Source organism: Phyllopteryx taeniolatus, chromosome 16 (genome assembly GCF_024500385.1).
Source record: "Phyllopteryx taeniolatus isolate TA_2022b chromosome 16, UOR_Ptae_1.2, whole genome shotgun sequence".
In the NCBI taxonomy this organism is placed as follows: Eukaryota; Metazoa; Chordata; class Actinopteri; order Syngnathiformes; family Syngnathidae; genus Phyllopteryx; species Phyllopteryx taeniolatus.
In genome coordinates this window covers 4,483,414-4,510,744 of record NC_084517.1, presented here as the reverse complement: position 1 = coordinate 4,510,744, position 27,331 = coordinate 4,483,414, and the positions used below count along the sequence as shown (strand labels likewise).

General features: G+C 44.9%; 3 protein-coding genes and 2 non-coding genes across 7 annotated transcripts in view; 2 read left to right on the top strand and 3 right to left on the bottom strand.

Annotated features, from left to right (window-relative positions):
* cacng2a (calcium channel, voltage-dependent, gamma subunit 2a) overlaps window positions 1–19,055 on the top strand; it is a 32,622-nt gene extending 13,567 nt beyond the window's left edge. The window contains exons 2-4 of the mRNA XM_061748232.1: window positions 970–1,053; window positions 12,683–12,823; window positions 14,233–19,055. Of these exons, the coding sequence (XP_061604216.1) occupies window positions 970–1,053; window positions 12,683–12,823; window positions 14,233–14,783 (776 nt within the window). The 3' untranslated portion in view covers window positions 14,784–19,055. The remainder of the gene's footprint in view (window positions 1–969; window positions 1,054–12,682; window positions 12,824–14,232) is intronic.
* Window positions 19,056–19,197: 142 nt separating this feature from the next.
* Window positions 19,198–24,246, bottom strand: rpl3 (ribosomal protein L3). 2 transcript variants are annotated; one of them, XM_061748227.1, is made up of 10 exons: window positions 24,134–24,246; window positions 22,926–23,118; window positions 22,575–22,743; window positions 21,491–21,626; window positions 21,009–21,195; window positions 20,324–20,484; window positions 20,141–20,242; window positions 19,963–20,058; window positions 19,543–19,662; window positions 19,198–19,302 (listed from the first exon to the last, which is right to left on the bottom strand). In XM_061748227.1, the coding sequence occupies exons 2-10, from the start codon at window positions 22,963–22,965 to the stop codon at window positions 19,258–19,260; spliced, it is 1,056 nt and encodes a 351-aa protein (XP_061604211.1). In that variant the 5' UTR covers window positions 22,966–23,118; window positions 24,134–24,246; the 3' UTR covers window positions 19,198–19,257. The 2 variants fall into 2 exon arrangements, with proteins under 2 accessions (XP_061604211.1, XP_061604210.1); XM_061748226.1 differs by lacking the exon at window positions 24,134–24,246 and adding an exon at window positions 23,600–23,723.
* LOC133466676 (small nucleolar RNA SNORA54) lies at window positions 19,375–19,507 on the bottom strand. Its single transcript, XR_009785007.1, has one exon. It is a non-coding gene; the product is annotated as a small nucleolar RNA SNORA54 (small nucleolar RNA).
* Window positions 21,272–21,368, bottom strand: LOC133466678 (small nucleolar RNA U83B). The gene has a single exon (XR_009785009.1). It is a non-coding gene; the product is annotated as a small nucleolar RNA U83B (small nucleolar RNA).
* Window positions 23,730–27,245, top strand: LOC133465423 (uncharacterized). Of its 2 annotated transcripts, XM_061748230.1 has the most exons (4): window positions 23,730–24,100; window positions 24,723–24,942; window positions 25,074–25,145; window positions 25,694–27,245. In XM_061748230.1, the coding sequence occupies exons 1-4, from the start codon at window positions 23,948–23,950 to the stop codon at window positions 26,317–26,319; spliced, it is 1,071 nt and encodes a 356-aa protein (XP_061604214.1). In that variant the 5' UTR covers window positions 23,730–23,947; the 3' UTR covers window positions 26,320–27,245. The 2 variants fall into 2 exon arrangements, with proteins under 2 accessions (XP_061604214.1, XP_061604215.1); XM_061748231.1 differs by lacking the exon at window positions 25,074–25,145.
* Window positions 27,246–27,331: the final 86 nt, after the last annotated feature.

Sequence of the window (27,331 nt, the reverse complement as noted above, 5' to 3'; positions counted from 1 at the left end):
GGCCACTTTAGAGTGCCTCGTTGTCAATGATGAGTGCACGTAAATCACAGAGAGAGAAAACTGGAACAGCGGGACGGGGAGGAGTCAGACTTGACAGCCAGTGTGCGGACAGAGGTTCCACGCTCGCTTGTCCGCTTTAGAGCGCCTCGTTATTGCGACGTAGAAAAGCACAGCGACGACCCACTGGGATATATTCTGCCAACGGAGACTTTAAGTGGATACATTTTATACATATTTATATGCAGCCATAAGAAATATGCTCGACGAAGTAGCATCCATTTTTCAGGTTGTAGTACTGGTATTTGATTGGCGGGTGGGCCGTGGTTTCAGCACATTCAGCGGACACACCCACAGCGTTTGTGGCTTGATTTTCCACATTTTTTTCATCATTCCAAAGCCTCATTTTATATATTTGGCAAAAATTTTTAATCATGTTTTTGGTGTAGTTCCAAATAACATGCAATTCCTTATTTAAAGCACTTTTTTTTGTTTGTATCTCTCTGCCTTTAAAGTATAAAATCATGCATCCTATAATACCAGTGCGTCATTTCGAAGAAAAGTAGTGACAGATTCATCCATTTTCCCATCGTAGGCTGACTCGTGAAAGACTTAAAAACAGAAGAATTGCATGCCCAAAAAAAATGATTGCAGTATGATGATTAATGAAATCAGGTGGCTGCTACCGTGTTGCCTTCACTGACCAAAGCCCGGGGGAAGAACGCCACGGGCGGAGGTGTCGGCCAAACGAGATGAGCGTCCGTTTGGCGGCGCTCCAGCTCACCGTTGTTTGCACGTCGCCGCCTACTGCCCACGTGTGTGCCGCGCGAAAAACAGCGCACGCAGTAAGACCGTTCTAGCCAATCAGGACCCAACAGTGGTATAAGAGAAAAGGCAAAGAAAAAGCCAATCCCAACTTTCCGTGGGCTTTGTCGTCGCTGACGTTTTCCCCGTTTTGTTTTCCGTTCCCAGGAAACTTCAAGGGCATGTGCAAACAGATCGACCACTTCCCCGAGGACACCAATCACCAAGCCGACCCGTCCGAGTACTTCCTGCGTGAGTACGCGCACACACGCACACTTCCAGAATGTTCGTTCGATGCCGGGACGCCGCTCGGCCACATAGCACTCCGCCGCCCCCGTCGCGCCGAGAGTCGCGTGTGTGTGTGGCACTTTCGTCAGTCAACACTGTGTCCAATGATTAGTGCGCTGTGTGTGTGCAAACGATACACGAGGCCCTTTCACGTTCTTCCCGGATTTCACCTTGTCCGTGTTCTGTGTGAAAGGTACGCACAGCAAGGTATGTGCTTGGACGTCAACCCGCAAATTCTCCGGCTTTCGAGGTAGTATCAGAGGTGAGACGATTGCAGCGTGAAAGGGGATGGTGGCAAGCCAAGGTCAGGGTGTTCAGTTTGAAACTCACTTCTCCTGCCAGGTTGTGTTGAAATCTATTGTTACTGTTATGTGTGAAATGCACAGGGGGATAAGTACCAGCCATTTCACTTCTCTAAGGATCTGAATACAGGACATTTCCGCATCAAGCTGTGTGAATTTGCACTATAATCATGGCAGAATGTCCCGGTTTGCTGGGTTCTGTGTGAAAGGCACAGGTGGATAAATGCTGGATCACTTCTTCCGCTTGTCCCGCTGTCTGACTAGTATTTACATCCTAGTGCTGACGTCATCTAATTAACTGTACTGTGCGTTCACACAGCGGATGCAGCAATGTACCTCTTTGCTGAGTTTCGTGTGAAAGGTACAGGTAAATAACTGTCGCGCCTCTCTCTCGCTCTCTCAAATTTCCAGAAATGGTGTGAAATGTGCTAAAGACGCTTGCATGCTCATCCTAAGCATCACAGCAGTAAGGGACAATTAGCATTAGCATTAGCGTCGTCGTCATCATCATCATCATCCTCATCCTGTGGATGCTGATTGGTTCTGATTGGTCGCTCGCACTTGAGCAGTTTGTCATGGTCAGTTTGTTGCCATGGTTAGAGTCGGCATCAGCGCCTGCTACCATGGCGACAGCTCCGTTTTGAAACGTGTAGGATTCGTTTCGTAGGCTGTTGGTGTTGGGGTCCCCCGTTTGCGTCCTTGCGATGTGTTGACACATGGAAGTCAGCGTGCGTGTCGGTCATCAAGTTGAAGTTAAGTCTAAATATGTCAGTTTAAATTTGTTTAAAGCGTGTGTGAGAGGGAAAAAAATATATATTTTTTAAACATTTTATGGTCTCTTTCCAGATTTTCACTTACAGCGAGAAGTTCAGATTTCCACTTTTAAAAAAAAAAAAAAACCATGGTCATTTTTTGCAAATTATTAGCCATATATATAGTAACATACTTTGCCTTTGTTATTTTTAACTTACGCCACATTATCAATAATAATTTTTTAAAAAAGCAACGTGCTTGCTAAAAACAAATTTCTGAAAATGTTCAAAAATGATTTGGGCGATTATGCATTTAGGCTAACATAATGATTTTGCGATTTGAGAAACACTGTCCTCGGGGGGGGGGGGCAAATTTGCCTGTGCTGTGTGTGTGAGTACGGTTGCCAAAGCACCGCCAATTAGACAGATTGACTCTGCGCTCAGAGCGGTGGCTGCTAATGATGCTAACAACAATGTCAGCGGCGGGGCCGACCGCGGACGTTAACCTCTCTGACTGCGCTCTGATTGGACCAGAACACTCCCAGTGGCTGACCAATTAGGACACTGGCGTCCATAAATATTTCAACCTCCTTCCTTATGTGGGTCAGGCCGCCGTGATTTTCACGACAGGAGGCCACCGAGTGTCATCTCGCGAGACAGACAGACAGACAGACAGACAGACAGACAGACGAACAGACGGACTCAAGGACAGACGGATGGCCAGACGCCGTGATTTGACAAGGGACATATTATTATTGAAAATTGCTTTTTCTTTTTTTTTTTAAAGCAATTGAATTAATGTCTTAGACTACGATACATCATGTCATATTAAACATACTTTCAAAATGCTGTATACTGTACACGATGTCATGTTGAAAATGATGTCATACAATACGTGTCACTTAAAAAAATATGACGGAATATTAAAGGTTGTCAGATTGTACGTCATGTCGTAAAAAATGGAATGCTACCATACATTAAGTCATATTGAAAAGGATGTCTAATTATAGCGCATGTCATTAAATGAACTCATCATGTCATAATAGAAATTATGTATTACTATTACTTTTATTATTTTTTAGCACGATGGTCAGTGTCACGACGCCTTTGGATGGCCTCCTTTTTCTCCTTTTCCTCTTCCTCCTCCTCCTCCTCCTCCTCCGCCGTTACGCAACACATAGCATGTCACTCCAGGTGAAGGCCCACCCGGACGTGACGTCGCACATGCCCAAAAATGGAGGGGGCACACCAGTGATGTCATCTCATTGCGTGGAGAGTCCAAACAACATGCACACACAAACACTGATGTGACCCCCCCCACCCCTCCCACCACCACCACCACACACACACACACACACACACACACACACAAGTACATCTCTCATTTGTCTCAATATAAAACATGAAGTCAGACTATACATCATTTCATTAAAATGACTATACAATACATTTCATTTTAAAGCTGATACCTTACCTTACATCTTGTCATATTAAATATAAAGTAATACAATAAATCATGTCATAAACAAAATGAAGTCATACGATACGTCATGTCATAAAACTCCTGACCAGAGGTGGGAAGGAATGTGCTACATTTACTCCGTTACATTTACTCAAGTAGCATTTTTAATAAATTGTACTTGTCAGCATAGTTTGAATGCAGCATACTTTTTACATTTACTTGAGTATTTATGTTAAGAAGAAACGGTACTTTGATAATGATCTACACGCTGCTCACTACTTTTATTGATCAATTATTGTTTATTTATCCATTTTTTTCACGCGCAATCTGTTTAGACTGTGACTTCCGCATTGGCCGTTGTTTGCTCCAATACAACGTAACCGCGAGTGACGTTTAACTCTAGTTGACCAATCAACCGACCCAAAACAGTCACATGACTGCACACAACGTATTCTATTGGGCTTCACGGGCATAGATATGAACAGTAGATACGCCAGTCCAGTTCATCGACGCGCCTATGTGGCGGCCATGTTGGGAAGGTCGTCGTCCCCATAGAAGTGCAACGGCGTGCGACTGTGTTTACATTCCAAACGACAAAAACAACAGCTTTCATGCATTGTATTATTTTCCTGGCACTGTCTAACAAAACGTGCAATATTGCAGCCCACTTCTATGTTGAGAAAACAGCTTGCGGTAAGTTTCGTTAGCCCTATTTTATGGTCACAAATAGGTGTAAAACATGCATCTTTTGGGGTACGTGCTAATATTGCTCACACACGCAGACAATTTTTGGCACTTCTGCTCCTGACACATTAAAAATGATCTTACTAGTCATTCATTCAGTCATTCATTTTCCGTATCGCTTATCCTCACTAGGGTAACGGCCGTGCTGGAGCCTATCCCAGCTATCTTCGGGCAAGAGAAGAAAGGGCACATAGAAACAAACACCAGCCAATCGCAGGGCACATAGAAACAAACAACCATTCGGACTCACATTCACACCTGTGGACAATTTAGAGTCTTCAATTAACCTAGCATGCATGTTTTTGGGGATGTCGAAGGGAACCGGAGTACCCGGAGAAAACCCACGCAGGCACGGGGGAGCACATGCAAACTCCACATAGGCGAGGCCGGATTTGAACTCGGAACTGTGAAGCAGATGTGCTAATCAGTCGTCCACCGTGCCGCCCCCTTACTAGTCATGTCATATTAAAATGTCTTATGATACATCCATCCATCCACCCATTTTCTACCGCTTATCTGAGGCTAGTTAGTTTGCATCATGCCATTTAAAATGATGTCTTAGTACACTTCATGTTCCACAAATTGTTACCATCATGTCATCGTAAATAATTAAGGCATCCTATTGATAATGCCACGCTAAACACGGTGTCATACTATTCGTCATGTCCTAAAAAGTCAAATCACACCATACATGTCATATCATTTGAAATGATGTCTGAGTATACATCATGTCGTCAAAGGAGTCTCTCACTCACACACGCACATACACACGCACACACACAAACACACGCGCACACAAAGAGCCCTAGCGTCTTTCGTGTGTATGTGCTTGAGTCCCAGTAGCGTGGCACTTTGCACATCCACCCGGGATTATATAAGGCAGCTGAGGCGCACTGAAGCGCCAGTGGGTTTTTAGATCATGCCGTGTCTGAGCTCCCATCATGCACTGCTCCGCTGGGCGCTAAGCAGCTGAGCGAGGAGGAAGAAGAGGAGGAGGAGGAAGACGAGCAAGGCAAAAAGAAACGCCCCGTTATGCAAGAAGGCCGTTTAACAAAGAGAGAATGCCGCTCATAGAAAGAGGAGAGGACGCCGACTCGTGTGATGAGCTCCAACGCTGCCGCGGGAAACGCTACATTCTTTATATATATATATATTTTTTTTTTTTTCAGGTGAACAAAAGTATTGGAACATGTGACTGATGGTTGCTTCTAGTTGCTCAGGTGTTGCCTTTTAGATAGATTGCTTAAACGTTAGCTAGTGCTTGTTTTTTTACTTTGGGTTTCACCTGTGAAAACTGCATTTGCTGTTAAGCAAACATACAGACCAGAGAGCTGTCAATGGGAGAAAAGCAAACCATTTTGAAGCTGAGAGAAGAAAATCGATCAGCGCTATTACACAAACATTGGGTGTAGCCAATGCAACAATTTGGAATGTCCTGAAAATGAAATAAACTACTGGTGTACTGATACTTGAACCGTGCCGCCATGTCATACTACAGTCATTAAAAATGGTCTTAATATTTATGCCATAAACTGTAATGTCTTACTTTAGACCATGTAATATTAAAAAATAAAAACATCATGCTATTTAGAAAATGATGTCATACTAACATTATGTCACAGTCAACATGAAGTCCATTAAACTATACATTTTTTCATAAAAAGTTCAACATTTGTGCATCGTTATTACGCTGCGTTGGCACTTGTTATCCTGCATATTAGAGGCCACAGCACCTTAATAATATTCCTGCTCATAATCGTAATTAGCGACCGCTTTTGGGAGTCTTCCATTGGTGGCAGCCTCCTGTCGGTGCTTGCATGAGTTCATCAGAGACTATCCGCCAATATTGATGAGTGGGGCAGCAGTGAGGGGTTGTGGGCGGGGGGTGGGGTGGGTTGCATTGCCACCACCCTGGGGCCCCAAAGCAGACTAGCCGGATAAAATCGATGGGACGGGTCTGGGCTGGGACACGCAGGGACTGGGCTGAGGTCTGTGTGTGTTTGTGTGTGTGTGTGTCTGAGGTATATGATACGCTAACACTGTCCCGGTCTCCTTGGCAACAGATGGCCCGCAGACACGAGGCACCAAATTAAAAGTCAATCTTTTATTTTTTATTTTTTTGGTCCTGATTGACTGAGCGAGTGCACACGGCGATGACTCCGCGTCTCATTAACGAGAAATTTAGCAGTTGACACACCTCGTAAAACAACGCGTGTCCTCCCAACCGAGGTGAAACATGAAATCGCGCGTCCTTTTTTTTTTTTCTTTTCAATTAGAATCTCCCGACATATATTAGGTGCGACAGCTTGCGGGCTTTTATTTTTTGGGTGGAATTAAAATGAGTTTTATTGTGGCGAGCTGGAATGGAAGTTGATCCATGTGCAAAGTCAAAGGAAAAGAAGCACCAGCTGCTCCTTGCTGAAGAAGAGATGGATAAACACATGATGAATGTGAATGTAAACAGCAGCAAGAATAGTCAGCAGCGTTGTATGTCACAACAAATTATACAGTGCATCAATATATCTTTTATAGCAAATCAATCGACAGTGGGTACGGAAAGTTTTCAGACCCCCCTTAAATCTTTCACTCTTTGTTATATTGCAGCCATTTGTTAAATGTTTTTTTTTTTCCTCATTAATGTACACACAGCACCCCATATTGACAGAAATATTTGCTGTGACACTCATATATTGAACTCGGGTGCTGTCCATTTCTTCTGATCATCCTTGAGATGGTTCTACACCTTCACTGGAGTCCAGCTGTCTTTGATTATACTGATTTTACTTGATTAGGAAAGCCACAAAACCTTATATAAGACCCTCACAGCTCACAGTGCATGTCAGAGCAAATGAGAATCATGAGGTCAAAGGAACTGCCTGAAGAGCTCAGAGACAGAATTGTGGCAAGGCACAGATCTAGCCAAGGTTACAAAAAAAAAAATTCTGCTGCACTTAAGGTTCCTAAGAGCACAGTGGCCTCCATCATCCTTCAATGGAAGACGTTTAGGACGACCAGAACCCTTCCTAGAGCTGGTCGTCCGTCCAAACTGAGAAGAGCCTTGGTGAGAGAGGGAAAGCAGAACCCAAAGATCTCTGTGGCTGAACTCCAGAGATGCAGTCGGGAGATGGGAGAAAGTTCTAGAAAGTCAACCATCACTGCAGCCCTCCACCATTCGGGGCTTTATGGCAGAGTGGCCCGACGGAAGCCTCTCCTCAGTGCAAGACGCATGGAAGCCCGCATGGAGTTTGCTAAAAAAAAAAAAAAAAACACCTGAAGGACTCCAAGATGGTGAGAAATAAGATTCTCTGGTGTGATGAGACCAAGATGGAAATTGTTGGCCTTCATTCTAAGCGGTATGTGTGGGGAAAACCAGGCACTGCTGTTATTATTACGCTCATTATTAAATTGTTTAAATCCACAACCGCCGTTACGCGGGTTGGGGAGTAGTTGGAAACCAACGATTGTTTAAGGGGATGGACAGTAGATCAATGAGGTCTGTGAACATATTTAAGTCGCCCGTGGTTATCGCCAGCTCATACTGTATTTAATCACGTTGTTTTTTTGCTCCGGTCACATGCTCTCCATGCATGCGAGGCCGTCATTGCGGCAGGCCGACCCCCCGCCACCACCACCACCACACACACACACACACACACACACACAGGCACACACACCGCCCCCTCCGTTGACCATCGACCGGGAGGGGGGCTGCGTGTGCCATATAGAGGCAACGCACAGGCCACCATTGAAGCCAGCGCCACCACTGTGTGCAGATGCAGCAACATAAGTCAGCAGCTTTGTATGTAAAATTCATGTTATGTTACAGCCTTATTTCAAAATGGAATACATTCAATTTTTTCCCCCTTCAAATTTGGTCTCAAAATCTTTAAAAATGATAACAAAGAAAACCCCACGTCCATTCCGTAAGTATCAAGCGGTCGCACAGGTGGTACGCGCCAGCGTGTCACAATATGAGCCTGCAGGCCGTCATGTTTGCCATCAGCTGTGTCAATCGATACGCGGCCGGCACTATCCGCGGCCCCGCACGCACGCACGCCGGCGGCGGGCGGACTTTGGCGAGCGGTCGCTTACCGCAGGATGCGTTAGTCAGTCGTATGTGACTCACCTCCGAGCTCCCTTAGCTTGTCTTCCGAAATGTGGGTCACCGAGTGGACGTACCTCATCCTGGGAGGCGAACAAGGACAGGACGCCATGTTTGTTTTTGTCACAGGCGCAGGAAATCCTCCCGTCTGGCAGGCTCATAGTCTCAGCCGGAGAAAGAAAAATAGCGACCTGTCAATCATACAAAGGCAAACAGACACAAAGCACAAATTCTTTTGCAATGACTTCGCTCAACCTGGGCTAATTTATGATTACTGGACAAGTACAATACCAGGATCATGCGCAGGAGGTTAGCAGTTTCAAAGGCAGATGGAAGTTTGGGGAGGGGGACAGAATGAACATATTTGGAAAAAGCGATCGATAATAGTGAGAATGACCGAGTTACCTTCAGAGGGGGGTAGGCCGGTAACGTCCCCAGCCATGTGGGACCAAGGACGGCTTGGGACAGGCAAGGAACGCAGCCTGGACCGAACCCTAACCCTATCCCAAAAACCTAAACCTTGTAAGCAACCTTACAATAAACTCATTCAGTAGTCATCCCGCCCTGTGTGTTAAATTTGTGTATAAAAAAGAAGGGAGTATATAACATTAATTTGAACTTTAATGAGGTTCTACGGCGTCCGACTGTTTCTTGGCTCTGGGATGCAATCAAGAGTCCGGCTGGCGAGCGGCCCGCGTTTTCTAAGCTTTATTATTGTCCAAATGAAGGCAAAATGACCAAATAATGACGTTCATTAACACCGGCACTCTGAAAACAGACACACTGCCTTGTTTTAAAATATGACCATGATCTGTACATTCAACTTTATCTAACCCTATCCTAAAGCATAATTCAACCCTCACCTGACCTCCACTATAATTGATCCCTTACCCGGAGGAGACGGCCATATTTGCCCTCCTCCTCCTCGCTCCTCTGTGGCTGCGAACTGAGCCTGTCTGAGGTTTTACTCACCTTCGGCGTCACCTTGATGTTTTTTCCCTATTCAAAAGCGCCATGTCACTCAATCGGTACGTCTTTTGCCGACAACTAGACGTGCAGCAATAAATCGAATCATCGACAACTAATCGATTATCGAATGAATCGACGATATTTTGATAATCGATTCCTCAGAATTTAAGCCTTTCAACTGTAAGTATTCTCTCATTTCTGTAGTCTCACCATGAAAGATTGATCATATTTGTCTTGAATCAAAATAAGACCTTTGCAAATATCCTCACCTGCTGGGTCCTGGCCGTCAGGAAGCTGTAAATCCACTGGCAGATGGAAGGCGAGACGCTCAGATGGAGAAGCTTGGAGGACAGGAGAGAAGTCCACAAACAGGATCCTCGCATAGGTCCCAGTGCCGCTAAGGTGTTCTAGGATGAAGAACATCATCCACAGACCAGTTTGCTTGGTAGGCAAACGGCAGGGTGTCCAGCAGGGAACCTGTGACGCTCTTGAGGTGGTCCAGCACGATGTGTTCAAGGGGATTTCATGACCACAGATGTCAGGACGACAGGCCTGTAGTCAGTGCAGGTTTCTTGTGGACTGGGATGATGGTGGAGCGTTTGAAACAGGAACGTACTTCGCACAGTTCCAGAGATCTAGTGAAGATCTGGATGAAGACTGAAGCGAGCTGGTCCACGCAAACTTTGAGGCAGGATGGGCACGCAAGGTCTGGGCCTGCCGCTTTGTTGATCTATTGTAGTTTGAAGATGCATCTCACATCCCGTTCATGAATGGCTCTGACATTGTTAGTATGTTGTAACAGCAAGTTTCCCAGTACGCAATATTAGTATTTGGTCCCAAACTATTGGATAGTAACAATACACGATGACAGTCACAAACTTGTTCGATATTTGATGCTGCGGCGTTGATACTGTATCGCAACAGAACGATACGGTTCATCACAATATTGATATTTGGTCCCAAGCAACAATATGCAATGATACTGTCACACATTTGGTCAATATTTAATGCTGTGGTATTGAAACGGTATCATAAGTTGACTCTCAGGACAAGTTAATATTTAATCACGCCACGCCATCCGGAACCCAAAACCACATCATCCCCTCTGGGATGGAGGTGACCGACACTTTGTTCAATGTTCTCTGGCGACAAGCAAGTGAGTCAAAGAAAGAAGGATGAAGGGTGGCGTGATGGACGGTGTGATACGGCACGGCAGCTACGACAGCAAGCAGATGTTAAAGCCAGGTCAAAATGGCGCGGGTAACGTGACGTGTTGTCAGTTCCAGACCATAAAACACACGTGAAAGATCACGCACACAAGATGATAAGTACAATGTCATTTTGTAGCGTGCTGACCTCCTCCAATCCCTCTGACACATCTTCATGTGGATCAGCGCCAGATTGGACAACTTCAATGATACGTTCAGAGTATCAGCGCCACATCCCAGTTATCTTCAGGCACATCTAAGCAAACGATCCTTCGCACTCACATTCACACCTACGGGCAATTTAGAGCTTTCAATTAACCCACAACACATGTTTTTGGGATGTGGGAGGAAACCGGAGAAAATAATACGGGGGGATCACACTCCTCAGCCTCCCTGGTAAGGTCTATTCGGGGGTGCTGGACCGTCGGGAAGTCGAATCTCGGATCCAGGAAGAGTAGTGTAGTAGTAGCAGCTCTACACCCTCGGCGGGGTCCTTGAGGGTGCATGGGAGTTCATCCAACCAGTCTAAATGTGTTTTGTGGATTTTCTAATTCCTGGGGACGACCCAGGACACGCTGGAGAGACTGCATCTCCCGGCTGCCTTGGGAGCACCTCGGGATCCCCCCCCCGGAAGAGCTGGACAAAGTGGCTGGGAAGAGGGAATTCTGGATGCTGCAGTATCGACGCTAATTTAGCGCAGGGGACCCTTTTGAACCTCGCAGCCTCCAAGTTTGACTTGTCTTAGCAATCAGCCGCTGCACTGATGATGATGATGATGATGATGATGATGAGAAAGATGATGACGTTTGAAGGACGCGGTGGCTCCTGCGCTACAGCCCGCCGGGCGTACAGTACGTGCCAGAGCCCTGTGGTGCTGCCCGCCATCAACGCTGCCAGTTAGCCGGGAGTGCCATTACATAATGTCCACACACACACACGCACGCACGCACGCGCACACACATCACGGTGTCGATGGAGTGTTTCACAAGCCTGACGGGGTGTTGATTGAGCAGTGAGCAGATGCTGAAATGGATGCTAATGTGCTTTTTGCCTCATTCCTTCTACCTTTGCTGTATTTGCACCTCCAAGTGTCGGAACTTCTTTGAGGTTCTTTGTACTTCCTGGAACATAAAAAGTTGTCATTAAGTAAGACACTGTCGATACTCATGGGAGCAGCTGTAAACAAGCAGTACTTACCAGATATGCCAATTGTCTCTCTCACCCTTCTCCGGGGCTGACTCGTTTTTCCACAGGAGTGCCAGGTCGCTCCCGAATCGTGACGATTATCGTATCCACCATTGTTTGAGGACGTTGTGAGTGACACGGCGTATTTTCGATGCTGATTGGTTGTCGCGAATTTGAGTTGAGTGGGCAGGTACTTGAATATTAATTCTCAAGTACGGTGGAGCAACACATGAGATAGGCAATACTCACAGGCATCCATTTTTAATCCTCTGCAAAACAAAACAACAATTAATATCGCACCTGGCGGCACGGTGGACGACCGGTTAGCACGTCTGCCTCCCAGTTCTGAGGACCCGGATTCAAATCCGGCGTCGCCTGTGTGGAGTTTGCCTGCGTTGTTTTTCTCCGAGTACTCCGGTTTCCTCCCACATCCCAAACACATGCGTGGTAGATTAATTGAAAACTCTAAATTGCCCGTAGCTGTGAATGTGAGTGTGAATGGTTGTTTGTTTACATGTGCCCGGCGATTGGCTGTTCGGGGTGTACTCTGTTTTTGAATAAAGTATGATATTATAGAGAGCCGTTTCCCTTCTTAAAAAACAAAACTTCACAAACTTCGATGTCGAACTGTATCGCCATCTGATGCCAAATGTCACATTATCCACTTTTGGCCAAACAAAGACACTGTAACTGGCTCCATTCTCGACGGTGTTGTTGATACCGTGGATAACGATGCAATCTATCACAGGGATCAATATGATGTCCCCAAAAGCTACGACGCTACCTCGGAACTGAATTTAGACACTACTTACAGAACGGGTCCAAGTTCCAGGGGGGTAAAGATGTACGTGTCATGCGGATGTTTGCAGGCGCGGTGCGGGCGTCCAGCATCTTCCCCATCCTCAGCGTCATCCTGCTCTTCATGGGAGGTCTGTGCATCGCCGCCAGTGAGTTCTACAAGTCCAGACACAACATCATCCTCAGCGCCGGGATCTTCTTTGTGTCTGCAGGTCAGTTCACAGTCACAAATACAACCACAAGACATTCACATTAACACAGGCACACTCACTGATAGAGTAGGGTTAGAGCTATTCGCCTGAGTTATGAGGTACTTGTGACCTGAGGTTGTGGACCCCAGAGAACATACAGGAGCATAAAAAAACGACAACTGCTAGCCACGGTTTATCGCTACAACTGTTAATACCGTGAGCGGTAACGATGGCATTAGGGGTGCAATGATTCATTTTAGCACCGATTCGATTCGTATCGCGATTAGTGGTTGCGAATTCGATTCAGGGACAATGCTGGTTCATTTCGAACGATAGGATCGAAACGATTGAGTGGCTGGAAATTGATTGGGTAACTTTTTAGCCCAAAATTCATTCGGCGTGACCGTGAAATAAATCCCTGCATACTGGATTCTTGTTGATTCTTGTAAGGGAATTGGGTAAAAACTAATTATGGGCAATAAATATAAATATGTACTGTATGTGTTTTCTAATGGATTGTGAATCTGCTTAATAAAAGATTGATTGCATTGCTTTGCAATAAAACAAAGGAGAAAACAGCAGCTTAGTTTTGTTCATATTATTTCAACTATGATTTTACTGGTTGGGTCAGGAAAACTGAAATATCACACAGGCATAAGTATTCAGACCCTTTGCTGTGACACTCATATTGAACTCGGGTGCTGTCCATTTCTTTTGATCATCCTTAAGATGGTTCTACACCTTCATTGGAGTCCAGCTATGTTTGATTGTACTGATTAGGAAAGCCACACCCCTGTCTATAGAAAACCTGACAGCTCGCAGTGCATGTCAGCGCAAATGAGAATCACGAGGTCAAAGGAGCTGCCTGATTTTGCCTTGAGTTGCGAGCAAACATTTGAGCAACAAGTGCTTAATGGTGGCAGCGAACTTCACTACAAGCAACAGAAAAGTTCAAACTGTGTATTGCCACTCTCAGCTAAAATTCATTGTAAAACTAAATATAGAACAAAGATAATTACCCATTGTGTGTTCAACCAAACCACAAAACTTTGCCTTACGAAAGTCTGCTAGCGTAATGCTAACACAAAATGCAATACACTATAGACTGGTGAACAAAACTAACATCAGTGTCCCAGTACTTATTACAGTTTAAGCAATGGGTATTTGAATACAAATTGTGCACACATGTACTGCATATAGACAATATACCGGCATATATTCTTTATCCTCTGCACAAAACAACAAATATTACCTTCGCTTACTGAGCTTAGAAGGGACTGTCTTCTTTGTGTATTTATTTTTTAAGCATAATATAAATCAAGGTACCACTGTATACAGAATGTAGCAGAATAACCTTGCCAATATAAAACCTTGGAGCCACACGCTGCTTCGTCAAGTGTAGGTTTGACGTTATTCTTTCATTTCCGCAGGCCTGAGCAACATCATCGGAATCATCGTGTACATATCAGCCAACGCAGGCGACCCATCCAAGAGCGACTCTAAGAAGAACTCGTACTCGTACGGCTGGTCCTTCTACTTCGGGGCGTTGTCCTTCATCATGGCCGAGATGGTGGGCGTCCTGGCCGTGCACATGTTCATCGACCGCCACCGGCAGCTTCGGATCGGCACCCGTGCCGCCGACTACCTCCAGGGCTCGGCGGTGGCCCGGGTCCCGAGCTACCGGTACCGCTACCGACGCCGCTCGCGTTCCTCGTCGCGCTCCACGGACCCGTCGCACTCGCGCGACGCCTCCCCGCTGGGCCTGAAGGCCTTCGGGGCGCTGCCCTCCACCGAGATCTCCATGTACACGTTGCCCCGAGACACCCTCAAGTCAGGAGCGGGGGCGCCACCCGCCAACACCGCCGCCTACAACTCAGAGCGGGATCACAACTTCCTGCAGGTGCACAACTGCATCCAGAAGGATGCCAAAGACTCGGCTCACGGGAATGCTGCCGCCAACCGACGCACCACCCCCGTATGAGGGGCCGCCGCCCACCCGCCATCTTTATAGGAAACGTGTTGTTTTCCGCATGACTCTTCCGAAGTTCCAGAAGCTCGGAAGAGGTCAGAGCCGTCCAGACAAACGCCTCCTTTATTTTTGGACTCACTGTTTTGCATTCAAACTGTGAATTGTTACAGCCCAGCCTGTAACCGCTAGTAAAACTACTATTAATATAAATATATATATATATATATATATATATATATTACTTTTATAAAGATTCATAATAAGAATAATCAAGAGATACCGACTACTTTACTGAAGCAAAAAAAAAAAGACAACTACGAGTTAAGAAAGTACTGTCGGTGACTCTTTTAGAAGCCTAGAATAATAAAGTATTACAATTTTTTTTTTAATAGAACAAAAAAAAAAATGAAAATGTGAACACATACCAGAGTCCGAAACTAAGTGCATGCTATTAAAACTGCAGCAAAGTTAAGTTTTAATCCTCCTAAAAGGGTGAAAAAGCAATTCCTGAGTTCCATGTCTTGTTATTTCTCTTTCTTTTTTTCTTTTTTTTTTTGCTTTTGTGAGCCAAACCAAATTTTAAAAAAAAAATGCTTTTTTTAAAAACAATAGTTTGACGAATATATAAAAACTATAGCTACAATACGTAATGTCATTTATTTTGAAAACTCACACAGCCTTAGCCATTTCTTGTTAGTTTCTTTTTGATTTCTAATGTTCAAATGGAAACTGTTGAAAAAGGTGCCAAAAGCGAATGATCCTTCTACTTGGATGCATCAAGTACTGATGAATAAATACCGACCCCAGGGGGAACAAATCAACGTGTGTGTGTGTCTCACGCTCAAAGCTAAGAAGCTCTTTGTTTCAATGCTAACGTGCTACATGCTTAAACCCCCCCCCCCCCCCCAAGCTTCCTCTAGGGGGCGCTATGGTAGAATTTTCACCAGTACCGTCGCTAGATGGCTCCAAATAAGCATAAACAACAACAGTCTGCCATACTGCTGTCAGTATGCGCAGGGTGCCTTGTGAGTGGGGAGGGTCCCGTGTGTGGTGGGTGGGTTACCCTCTGAGGGGTGGGGTGCCTTGTCAGGGGATGGACTCCCTTAGGTGGGGTGTCTTGTGAAAGGGTACCTTGTGAGGGGGTGCGGCCCTCTGCTTTAGGGATGTGGGATGCCTTGTCAACGAGTGGGGGGGGGGGGGGGGGGGGGGTCTTCTGAGTGGCTGCGGGGTCACTTCCTTGCAAAGGGGTGTGGTCCCATATGAAGGGCTGGTCTCCCATGTGAAGAGTGGGTTCGCGTTCCCGTCACAGTTTTTTGTAGGGTCCGACCGATTAATCGGCAAATTGCTTTTTTTTTTTTACACATTAACAAGTGACAACATAAATATTGCTTTTTTAAATATTTCTTCAAGGTAAGCTGTAAATAGCTTCGGAGACAGTGTGTCGCCTTTTCCTTGACTCTTTCATCATCAATTCGTATTGAACCTGAAGAATCGTACTTTTGGCTGTGTGATATTTCAGTTTTTCTTTTTTAATAAATCTGCAATTGTTTTTTTTTTTCTGTCAATATGGGGTGCTGCGTGTACATTACTGAGGGGGGGGGGGGGAAATGAACTCCAATTATTTTAGCAAATGGCTGCAATATAACAGAGTCAAACATTTAAAGGGGTCTGAATACTTTCCGTAGCCACTGTCGGTCGGCGCTATCCCTCGATTTGCTAGTATCGATTTGCCGATTTGCAGTATCGAAGCGGCGGCGACTGAGTCGAACGCTTTTTCATAGTCGTTGTGTCGTTCGATTATTTGTTGAACTGTCTGCATGTGGTCCATAGTATTAAAACCGCTACGAAAAACCCTCTTGTTCTATCGGCTGTGCTTCACTGAGTTTGATTCCGATTCGTTTTGTCCAACATCGTTGCAAAGACTTTATAAATCGCTGCGATCAGTTAAAACAAAAAGAACTCATGCGCGATTCATGACTGAGCAGTTAAGTTTTCCCTCTTTGCGTCCAAGACAAGAAGTAGTACGACACACATCTTTACGTGTACAACAACAGGTTTGCAGCGTGTAGTACACACGTTTGGAACGACACAACTTGCAGCAGCCGTCGGTTCAGAGAGGAGAAAGCGCAAGCGACACCTTTCAGTTTCCGCCTGGTCGCCCTAAAAGCTGAGGGAGCAAGCAGCCGAGGGAGCGCGCTTGGAACACCAACACCGGAATGAGAATCCCTTCGTAGGGTTCTCAAGTAAGCGCTGGGGGAACCTCGGTGGGGTGCTCGTTGTGAGGGGTGGCTGCATTCTGAGGGGGTAGCCCCCCTTGGGTGGTGTGTGGGGTCACTTGGGAGGGAAGGGGACGGTGAGGTCGCCTTGTGAGGATTCTTAGGAGTGAGTGGGGTCACTTGTGAGCCTTGAGGTGACTTAACGGGGGGCCCTTCAGAGGGACCCTTGGACTTGAGGGGTTCTTGTGCTGGGGTAACCTGGAACGCCCAATCCTAATCCTTGTGAGGGGGGGGGGACCTGTGAGGGACCCGTCACGCTCTCCCTGGCAGTGTTCACAAAGCACATGAAGATATCAAATCGTCTGTGCTTACATAAGCTGACATGAAATTGACTAATGACATTTGTGTGACCTCAGCAGACACGTTGTGCAAAACGGGCAGCGTCCAGCACCCATTGGAGTTTGGGTGGGGGCCGCGGGGGGGTCATCACCTCCACCGGACCACGTTCACATAAAATGCAAGCGGGTGGCTGCAATGGCATTTTTGTGTTTGCGTATGTCATCATCACTGTGCAGCCTCAGACTCGTGTGTGTGTGTATGTGTGTGTGTGTGTGTGTGTGCGCGTGAGGGCTGTTGTTTATGCTGACCACACAACAGTTGCTGACTGTGCTCTCACCCCGGGTTCTTCTTGTTTTTGGGTTAGGCGCGGTTGAAAGAAGGAGAAGTCAGTGGCGTGCACGCACACGCAAACACTGTGGGCCAAAAGTACAAACCCAAAAGATATTTCATGTTCAAACTGATTAAACACACTAATCAAGTATTCGTCAAGTCTAAAATAATTTGTAAAAAAAAAATTTAATCACAATGTGGAATTTAAAACAGTACTTCTTTACAAAAACAAGGGAATAATTTATTACCGAATAATTTACAGAAATTGTTAAGAAAGAGAGGGAGAGTATAATTTCAGATATGGCAAATTTTAGGATCCAAAAATGCACAACCCGCATTTAAAAAATGTGCGTATCAAAACTAACGTTCAAGCATCAACCGGTTCAAAAACAAATGCAAACAAATGAGCTTTACAAACTATGAGGAGGAAGTATTATTAGTATACTGTAAATACATAAAGCACATAAGCGCTTTATGGGGATTAAAAAAAACAATTAACATCGCAAGAAATATACAAGCACCCACCCATTCCATCCCCACATATAAACACAAAATACACCCACACAACACAGCACACAGTGATTAATAGTGCAGAACTATGGCAAGGCACTAAGTAGTCAACATTATACAGGACAATACACTCATAATTTATATATTTTTTTAATTTAGGGCGGGACGGTAGACGAATGGTTAGCACATCTGCCACACAGTTCTGAGGACCCGGGTTCAAAACCTTTATTGCTGTCATGGGGAACTCGTGCCAATGGCTCAGTCGTGCTTTTTAAGAGGTTGCTATGGCTTCAGTTGTCCACCAGATGTCACCATCACGGAAGCCTTGAAGCTTTTCCGGCACAATTGCTTCGCTTGCCCACCACTATGGGTTAGTCACGTCGGTTGGTTGAAGTAGACACCCATGATATGGTGCTTCTTTCAAAAATATATACTCTCAACTATTTTTTATCATTTTAACCGGTGGGCCACTTACTTTCAAAGTACTGATACCAAAACAGTGGTGATTTTAAATGACAAAAGATCTACATCCAAACAAACTAGCAAACCTCAAACGCTGTTTTCAAAGATTTAAAATTCAAATGCTGTATATAATGCCCTATATTGATTTTTGCTGCGTGTGCACAAATACATTCAACGCAGGATAATACACAGATAAATTAAAAACTTTACAACTTTTTTCCTTCTGTATGTAAATTGTCCAAAAAAATGCAAATAAATTTGGGACTAAAAAATGACCGTTATTACTGGTCTGAATACTTGTGGCTGTGTGATATTTCAGTTCTTTTTAAATAAAACATTTCAACAATTTCCTTTTTTTCCCATCAATATGGGGTGCTGTGTGTACATGATGTAAATGATTTAGCAAAAGGCTGCAATATAAAGTGAAAAATTTAAGGGTGTGTGAATACTTTCCGTACCCACTGCATGTCTCGTGCTTAAAAACCTTTCATGCTGCTAAAGAAAATGTACGAGTTGTACACGTTCCCAATTTCCCATTTGGTGAGTTCCAGTCATTTCACACGTTTGAATGTTTTTGGACTTTTTTATTATTAACTCTGCAGACAAAGACAGAACAGAGCTGAGAGACTTTAGGCAGTCTCCTCTTTGATAAGGCGGTCCTTCTTGAGGGGTCCCTGTAGACAAAAGAAAAATATGCTTTGGTGACATCAAACGTAGTAAACTGAACTGTGTGTGTGTGCGTGCATGTGTGTTTCCAGAGAGTGAACAGGGAGTGAGCACAAAGGGGGCACTACTCCCCTGCCTCACTGGAGCTCAATATAGCACTGGAATGGAACCAGAGTTCACAATGAAGACTGAACCAGGTTACGAACAGTGCACAGAGGGAGGGGGAGGAGGCAATAACACCATCTCACCATGAAGGCCTTCTTCTCCTCCACAGTCTGGAAACGTCCATGGCCGAACTTTGAGGTGGTGTCGATGAACTTCAGGTCGATCTTCTCCAAAGCGCGACGATTTGTCTGGACCAGCAGAGACTGCAAAACAAACATTTACTTTAATATTAATCCAACAGAGATGTGACCACCTGCACTACTCACCAAGTTGGGCAATATTTAGGCCACTCCCAATTTTTTTATAATTATTTTTGGGTGTCAAACAGATTGACTTCATTTCTTATGGGAAATATTGTGGCAATTTTTCTGAATTTCTCCAAACAAATAAAAAAAATGTAGGTTTCACTGTAGTACATTTTAGGTTCATCCTGAAATTTCACCCCAAAACCAAATATCCCAAACTTTAGGATTGGTGTAGTTCCTATGTTTTGTCCTCCTCACCTTCCGGAGGGTGAGGACTCTCTTCTTGGTTCCAATCACACATCCTTTGACCATGACAAAGTCATTGGTGACTTCTCCATAGTGGACAAATCCACCCTTTTGGAGAGAGTTGATAAGAATACATGAATGACACATTTGTGAGAGAATTGAGTTTGGCGTGAGCTCCACGAGTACTGACCAGAGGGTTGATGCTCTTGTTGGACAGATCGTACTCTGTGGAGGCGTTGTTCTTCACCAGCTTGCCGTCCTTCTGATGGTAGCCCTGACCGATCTTGTAGATCTTTATTAAAAAAATAAAAATAAATAAAAAGTCACAACCGTTGTGTAGCCATTTAAATCCAGAAAACGGAAGCTGGTGTACCTTCTTGTTAATCTCTGTACGGTGGTGGTACCCCTTCTGACCAGCGCGGGCCACAGAGAAGGCCACGCGGGCAGGATGCCAGGCACCGATGCAGGCCACCTTGCGCAGACCACGATGGGTCTTGCGGGGCAGCTTCTTGGTGTGCCAACGGCTGGTTACACCTAGCCACAGATAAACATTACACCATTAATTAAAACTGCCAACGGTGATCCACAAAGTCTGCCTGGCATAAATCGGCCTACCAATCGATTGATCGAGTCCTACTTAATTAACCTTTCAAAGCATGTGGGGAAAAATACTGCCTTGCACATTTTATCCCACACATAACTAAACGCAATTTTTTTAGATTTGATATAACAAGCATTCATATTTTAAGTCTCCATCTGTTGGCACTACTTTTGACCATTCAAAGGATGCCCCCCCAAAAAATTACACCTCTGAATAGGATCTGCCATTTTCCCATTTTTCTCCAACTTGGACCACTGGAGGTTTTTTCCCCCCACCAGGTGGCACTAATTGCTGCTGCAAAATTGTACAAGCTGGCATCTTGCCATTTTGAGATATTTATTAAAAAAATGAAAGAAAAAAAAAACTCATTTCAATTTTAAATGACCATTCTTAGGTGCTTCAGGACAATAGTCAAATTTGACTGTGCATAACTGAAGAATTGAGTTAATCCTGACACCTTTGTATCCGTGTCCCTTGGTGACCCCGATGACGTCGATCATCTCGTCCTGGGTAAAGACGTTGGAAACGGGCACGGCCTGCTCCAGCTTCTCACGGGCCCAATCCACCTTGTTGGCGATGGAGCCTCCGTTGAGCTGCACCTCCATCAGGTGAGACTTTTTCTGCTTCAGGGGCAACAGACGCATCTGCCAGCAAACAAAAAGGAATTTCATGAGCAAGGAAGCTATAATTTGAAGGAGCGTGGCGGCTGCTCCAAGGAGGGGAAGTCTCAGAAGGAAGGCAGCTGGAAGGTATCCTCACTGGAATAGTCAGGCGCCATGCCTGACGCAGGAGTTCCATGGTCTCGTCACTGACAGCATAGACACTAGCCTACTTGCAATCTAAAAATATTTGTCTGGTTTAAACTGTAAATGCAAACATTTTTTGCAAGTAGGGCAGTGTCTGTAAAAGCACGGAGCTACGACATTTTTCTGAACTCACCTGCGTGTGAGCGATGATGCGAATGATCTGGCAGTACTTCTTCATGGAGGCAAAGTCCTTGTCCAGCTGCTTCTTGCCCTCCTCATCCTGCCACTTCTTGCTGTACTTGGTGAACGCCTTCTTCTTAGACTTGTACCTGCGAGCGAGCGGGCACAAGGTTGGCGACAGGCCCTTCATGACCGCAGAGGGTCAGCGGAAGAACACCGCGCCGGACTGGTCGCCCTGATCGTGGAGGGGGCGGCACCAGCCAACGAGAAGATTTCGGCTCATGGCGACGGCTTCTAAGCAGAACTTTCCACCGGCCAGAGGAGCCAAGAGCTCATCAGGGCGCAAGGCACCTGAGCGGAGCTGCCATCAGAGGGCATCGTAATGTCAGACTCGCTCAGTGAAAATAAATCATCTCCACTGGGGTACTAACAGCTGCTTGGAACATTCTAAGGCAGTGGTTCTCAAATGGGGGATCAGGACAGGTTGGGGGAGTGGGGCGCAGGGTCCCCAGTATGCAGATGTGCACTTCAAGGTTACCAATGGTGCACAAGTGACAAGTTTGCCTTTGCGAACTAAGAAAACGCAGTCAGTTAGCGCTGAACATAACAGCTTTTTATCACATCGTTTTTGAGCCTTAGGTGACTTTTCATACAAATATTTACAGTAATACATTACATGCAGGTCATACAGGTGCTGTCTCTTCACTTAATTAGCCTTCAGTATGGCTCCAAGAAAGTGAAAAATGTAAGGGAAAATTACCATAATTAGTCAGCCCTAAGATGGCTTCTACCTCTTAGCAACATTAAACGTTTAACATAACAGCATCAGATTTAGTGTCTTAGTTTGGTAGACCGCAGAAATGCTCACCTGAGAATTCGTAATAAATCTTGCTCACTTTTCTATGCATGATAAGCAATTGTCATGTTCATTCTCCATTTCTTAAAAGTGCTTTGAATGATACTTTGTACGTGTAACAGTATACACTTTACACGTTCTAATCTAAAATTGCGATGGGTTGGTAGCAACAGGAAAACGCGCGTCACACGGTGCCAACAGTTGAGAACCACTGCTCTAATACTGCGGCATAGAGTCTCACCAGTTCTTGTAGAACCGCCTCTTGCACTCATCGCTAATGTGCTCAGCAAAGACGGTCTTGAAAGAGCGCAGGCCGCGGGGGGTGCTCACGTAGCCCACCACACCGACCACAATCATGGGGGGAGTCTCCACGATGGTGACGGCCTCCACCACCTCCTTCTTGTTCACCTCTGCACAGGAATGCACATAAGTGAAACTTCATGCAAGAAGACACTTGCAAACGGTCAATTTGAATCGTGTAGTGCTCAGTACTCGACGTTCAGCAAGGGAGTGTAAGCCCATTCTGTCCGCCCGTCGAGGGTCTCATCATTGGTTTTAAAAACATATTTCGAGATGATTTGTCACAACTCACTCGATCCAGGTCTGTCCACCTCGCGGACGATGTGAGTCATTCCGGCCTTGTAGCCCAGGAAGGCGGTCAAGTGGACAGGCTTGTTCGAATCGTCCTTGGGGAAGCTCTTGGCCTTACCCCGGTGACGGCGACTCCTCTTGCGGGGCAAGAAGCCCAAGGAGCCGTGGCGCGGAGCCGAAAACTTGCGGTGGGACTACGAGGGGAAAAAGTGTGTGTGTGTGGGGGGGGTGGGGGGGGGGGGTGGGGGGTGAGACTGCCATTTGAACTCAGTAATACAAAGTTAGCCGTGCGCATTAGCGGCTAACAGGTCATCAGTGGACCACGATGTTAGCATGTGGACACGTCACTTCATTGAGTTCTCAAACTTAAAACAGCAAAGTAAATAAATACTTCCCCGAGTAATACACATTAGTATAAAAACATTTTAAAAAATCTAAGTTATAAGCTTATTAAAAGAGATAGCAGAGTACAAGCAGCCATTTTAGGAAACGATGATTTGTGTTTCGCACAAGACTTTACGTCATTTTTCTCGATAGGCCACAAAATTCAACCTAACATGAATGTTAGAACATAATGACCCTGTCCTAAGCATTGAAAAGAGACGAACGCCTCAGATGGCAAAGATGCCGGACGGATTGCCATTTTCTTTGGTGACGGCATTCAGACGAACTCACCATATTGTCTCCAATCCGATTGAAAGAGGGCCACTTGCTCGCGCGCTGACGCTTATAAGGTGGCGCAACTCTCGCGAGACCCAACGAGACTTCGCTGCCTCACAAAGTCCAGCCTTCCGCATTTTGACCACGATGTATTTACACAGAGCGGCCACAAAGAGTCGCTGTTTACCTTCACGGCGTCAGAGCCGTAGAACTAAAAAGTCAGGACACTCTCTGAACTCACCGCACTGCTCTGTCATTGGTTAAAACAACATCACATGATGTACGGACGCCATGTTGTCAGCCAGAGTCTCCGTTTCCACGTTTATTGTTTGGCGTTTTTAAGTCGATTATTTTGGTGCAAAAATGGTTTGCTGTGTGGCTGTAGGCTGTTCAACTCGTTTCAAACAAGGCGTGCGCATGCATCGTTTCCCGAGAAATCCAGAAAGACGACGCTTGTGGGAGATCCAAGTGAAACGAGTGGGCTGGAAGCCTCACAACAATTCTTTACTTTGCGATGTAAGTATTCGTTAATTATGGTTATTTACTCACCTGTATACGGTCAGGTTATGCTCTGGTACTTGTTGAAATGTTCCCGATGACGAGAGAAACCCATTCGGGGCTTTTCCACCAACCAGCCCAGAAACTTTGAGTTCCTGGTACCTGTGGCCCACGTGACGTGTGTTCCCATTGCACTAATTAGTTCAGGGTTCATGTTGCTCATTACCGACACCTGTTGGATCTAAAAAAAAAAATCATAATAACAATAATAAATGCTGGTATTTCAAGCTTTCAATGTCTTATTTGATATCTTAATCTAAATGTCCAATATTCTTGATACCTTTCAAACCTAACCCTTTATCCAGGTGAGGCAATTGAGAACTGATTCACATTTGCAATGCCAACCTGGCTGCTGTGGACTTTTATTTTATACAGGTGCAGTTCAATAAATTAGAATATATTTATTGTATTTTATTGAGATGACATACCTAAATAGACTGGTTCGTGCTTTGGGAAAGCCCCTATAGTTATATTACCTGTTCCGGTCACTAAATGTGATTCAAAGAATGCATTTATGTGTAATAATATGAGCTTCATTTGAATCCTAAACATGAACAATTATTTTTGGACTGTGTTTCAGAAGCATTTTGATGACACTCAAAGAGAATTGAACCATCCTGAGAAACCTTTGAAATGGAATGCTGTGCCCAACATTTTTGCTCACACCAAGAAAGTTGCGGCAAGACGACCCAGAAAACGAAGAACAGAGCCTGATCCTCCCAAATTTTGGAATAAGCTGGATCATCCGTATGCGCAAAAATATCAAGTTGACAGTGGCACAGCTGACGTTTCAGTTTCAGGTTGGTATTGTTGAGAACGCTACAACTGTACAACTTGCACGTGAACATCCATTTGTTTATTCCCTTATCTCATGGACCATTTAACTATTTAAAATATCCTCACTATTGGGTGGAATTTCCAAAATCAACAGGTTACAGGAAACATGGAAAATTAAAAACAAAAACACCGTCTGGCTTGAGTTACCAAATACCACATCGTTCAGGTTGGTATTATACCTTATATTGTGATTACATACTGTTGTGCGGCCACGTCAACACCACCCCACGCCAAAATGACATTCAAACTCTATTTCTTTAAAAGAATAAGAACCAATGAGTGATGTAATACAAAAAGAAACGACGAGCTGGCTAAGCAGCGGAAAAGCTGGAACTTAATCTGCACACAAATTTACATTTGTGGCTGATGTGCTTCCATCTGCAACGAAGCATTACAATGACCCATTTTTTTTAATCAAAGCAAGCTTACAAATGTATCAAAACCTATTTTCACAGAGTCGTAAAACAAACAAACCTTGAATTATGGCGCACTGCTCCTGCAGAGTAAAGAGTGGCAATTTAGAGATTTCAGTTAACCTACTATGCAAAAAACAATAGAAAATGTATTTGGACTTACGAGTTTTCCAGCTGACAGCTGTTTTGACAATACAAGCAGACCCGCTATGTTTAAAGCTGATGTGTACATTGCAACACCTTTATTTTAATTAAGGAATTTATAGGAAAAAAAAAAAAAAGTTTATTTGACTTCTTTCAGATATCAACATGGCTGATATCATTAAAGAAGATGTGGTCAATCCTGTACCTGCCGTCCCCGCTATACCTGCTGTACACGCTGCACCCACTGTAACCATCGTTCCTGTAAATCCCGATGACCAAATTCACAAACTTCAAGCTCAAAACCTCATCTTACGACGGAAGCTTCGGTATGAACAACGTTTAAGAAGATCAATAGCAAATGAGCGGTCGGTAATGCAGGAGAAAATGAGGATGGTGTTTAACAACAACCAGATCGAGAATATGACTAAGAAGTCATCGTGTTCCTTCAAGTGGTCAATGGATTCGTACAGAAAAGCCCTGAAGCTCAGAAATGCTTGTGGAAAAACAGGTTATGATGAACTTTTGCGTCAGGGTTACCCTCTGCCCTCTCTTCGTTCTCTGCGGCGGAAGGAAGTCGTGTCCATGGATTCTGAAACCCAAGAGGCGACGCTGAAGACGTCTTCAACCGATGGGAAGCAAAGAGATTGCCCCCTCGCTTCGGATGAGACTGCCATCGAAGCGGACTGTCAAAATGATGAGACGAGTCGCGGCTTTTGTGAAGATGTTACTCCACCGGGTTATAGTGCGACACCAACGCACGCCGTTTTCCTCCTCGTCTCTTAAGGTTTTTTTTTTTTTTTAAAGAAACCACCGTGCCTGAGGTAGATCAACCTATCAGAAACAGAAGCCGTGACCGACGAGTTGTTTTTCGTTGGGCGGGTTCTTAAAACTCAAATTGGAGGTACACTATTGGGCTAGAGAGGGTCACCCCCAGCCCCCCCAGATTTTTACTAATGTATTGTCGTCAGGTCATTCTGGCAGTATTAACAAAATGTCAGAAAGTGAAACTTCCCCTTTTAGGAATATGAATTGATTTTTGCATTTTAATGAATACATTTTTCCATGTATTAAATACATTATTTTTAAAAGTATGATAATGATGGAATGAATGTTTAACACATCTGCCTCACCATTCTGAGGACCGGGGTTCAAATCCCAGCCCCGCCTTTGTGGAATTTGCATGTTCTCCCCGTGCCTGCGTGGGTTTTCGGCGGATACTCCGGTTGCCTCCCGGATCCCCAAAATAAGCGTGGTAGGTTGATTGAAGACTCTAAATTGCCCCTAGGTGTGAATGTGAGTGCGAATGGTTGTTTGTTTATATGTGCCCTGGGATTGGCTGGCAACCGGTTCAGAGTGTACCCCGCCTCTCGCCCAAAGATAGCTGGGCGCACGCAGCATATCCCTTACATATGGTTGTCATTCAAATGTATTCTGTGTTGAATTAAGATTTTGTTGTGAGTTTAAAACTGCATGATTCAAAAAATAAAACATTGCATTTTTGTGCTCAGGCAATATCTTAGGGCAGTGGTTCTCAAAGTGTGGTGCAAGTCCCACTAGTGGTACGTGGGCTTATTCTATTAGTACGTGAAAGAACTGCATCCTATAATTGAGTGGTTTGAACTTGTTTTTTTGTTGTTGTTTTTTTAACACAATTTTTGCATGCTAGGTTAATTGAAGACTCTAAATTGCTTGTAGGTGTGAATGGTTGTTTGTCTATGTGTGCCCTGTGGTTGGCTGGAGACCAGTTCCGGGTGTACCCCACCTCTCGCCCGAAGATAGGCGCCGGCACGCCCGC

Bases quoted from the DNA above. Each gene is read 5' to 3' on its own strand.
- rpl3 (XM_061748226.1), bottom strand. The intron at 21,627-22,574 runs GTGAGACTCTAT...GCTCGCTCGCAG, and splicing joins AGGCGGTTCTACAAGAACTG to GTACAAGTCTAAGAAGAAGG. The intron at 20,243-20,323 runs GTACACCAGCTT...TTTTTAATAAAG, and splicing joins GTACAGAGATTAACAAGAAG to ATCTACAAGATCGGTCAGGG.
- LOC133465423 (XM_061748230.1), top strand. From the start codon at position 23,948: ATGGTTTGCTGTGTGGCTGTAGGCTGTTCAACTCGTTTCAAACAAGGC. The intron at 24,943-25,073 runs GTTGGTATTGTT...CAAAATCAACAG, and splicing joins AGCTGACGTTTCAGTTTCAG to GTTACAGGAAACATGGAAAA. The intron at 25,146-25,693 runs GTTGGTATTATA...GACTTCTTTCAG, and splicing joins CCAAATACCACATCGTTCAG to ATATCAACATGGCTGATATC.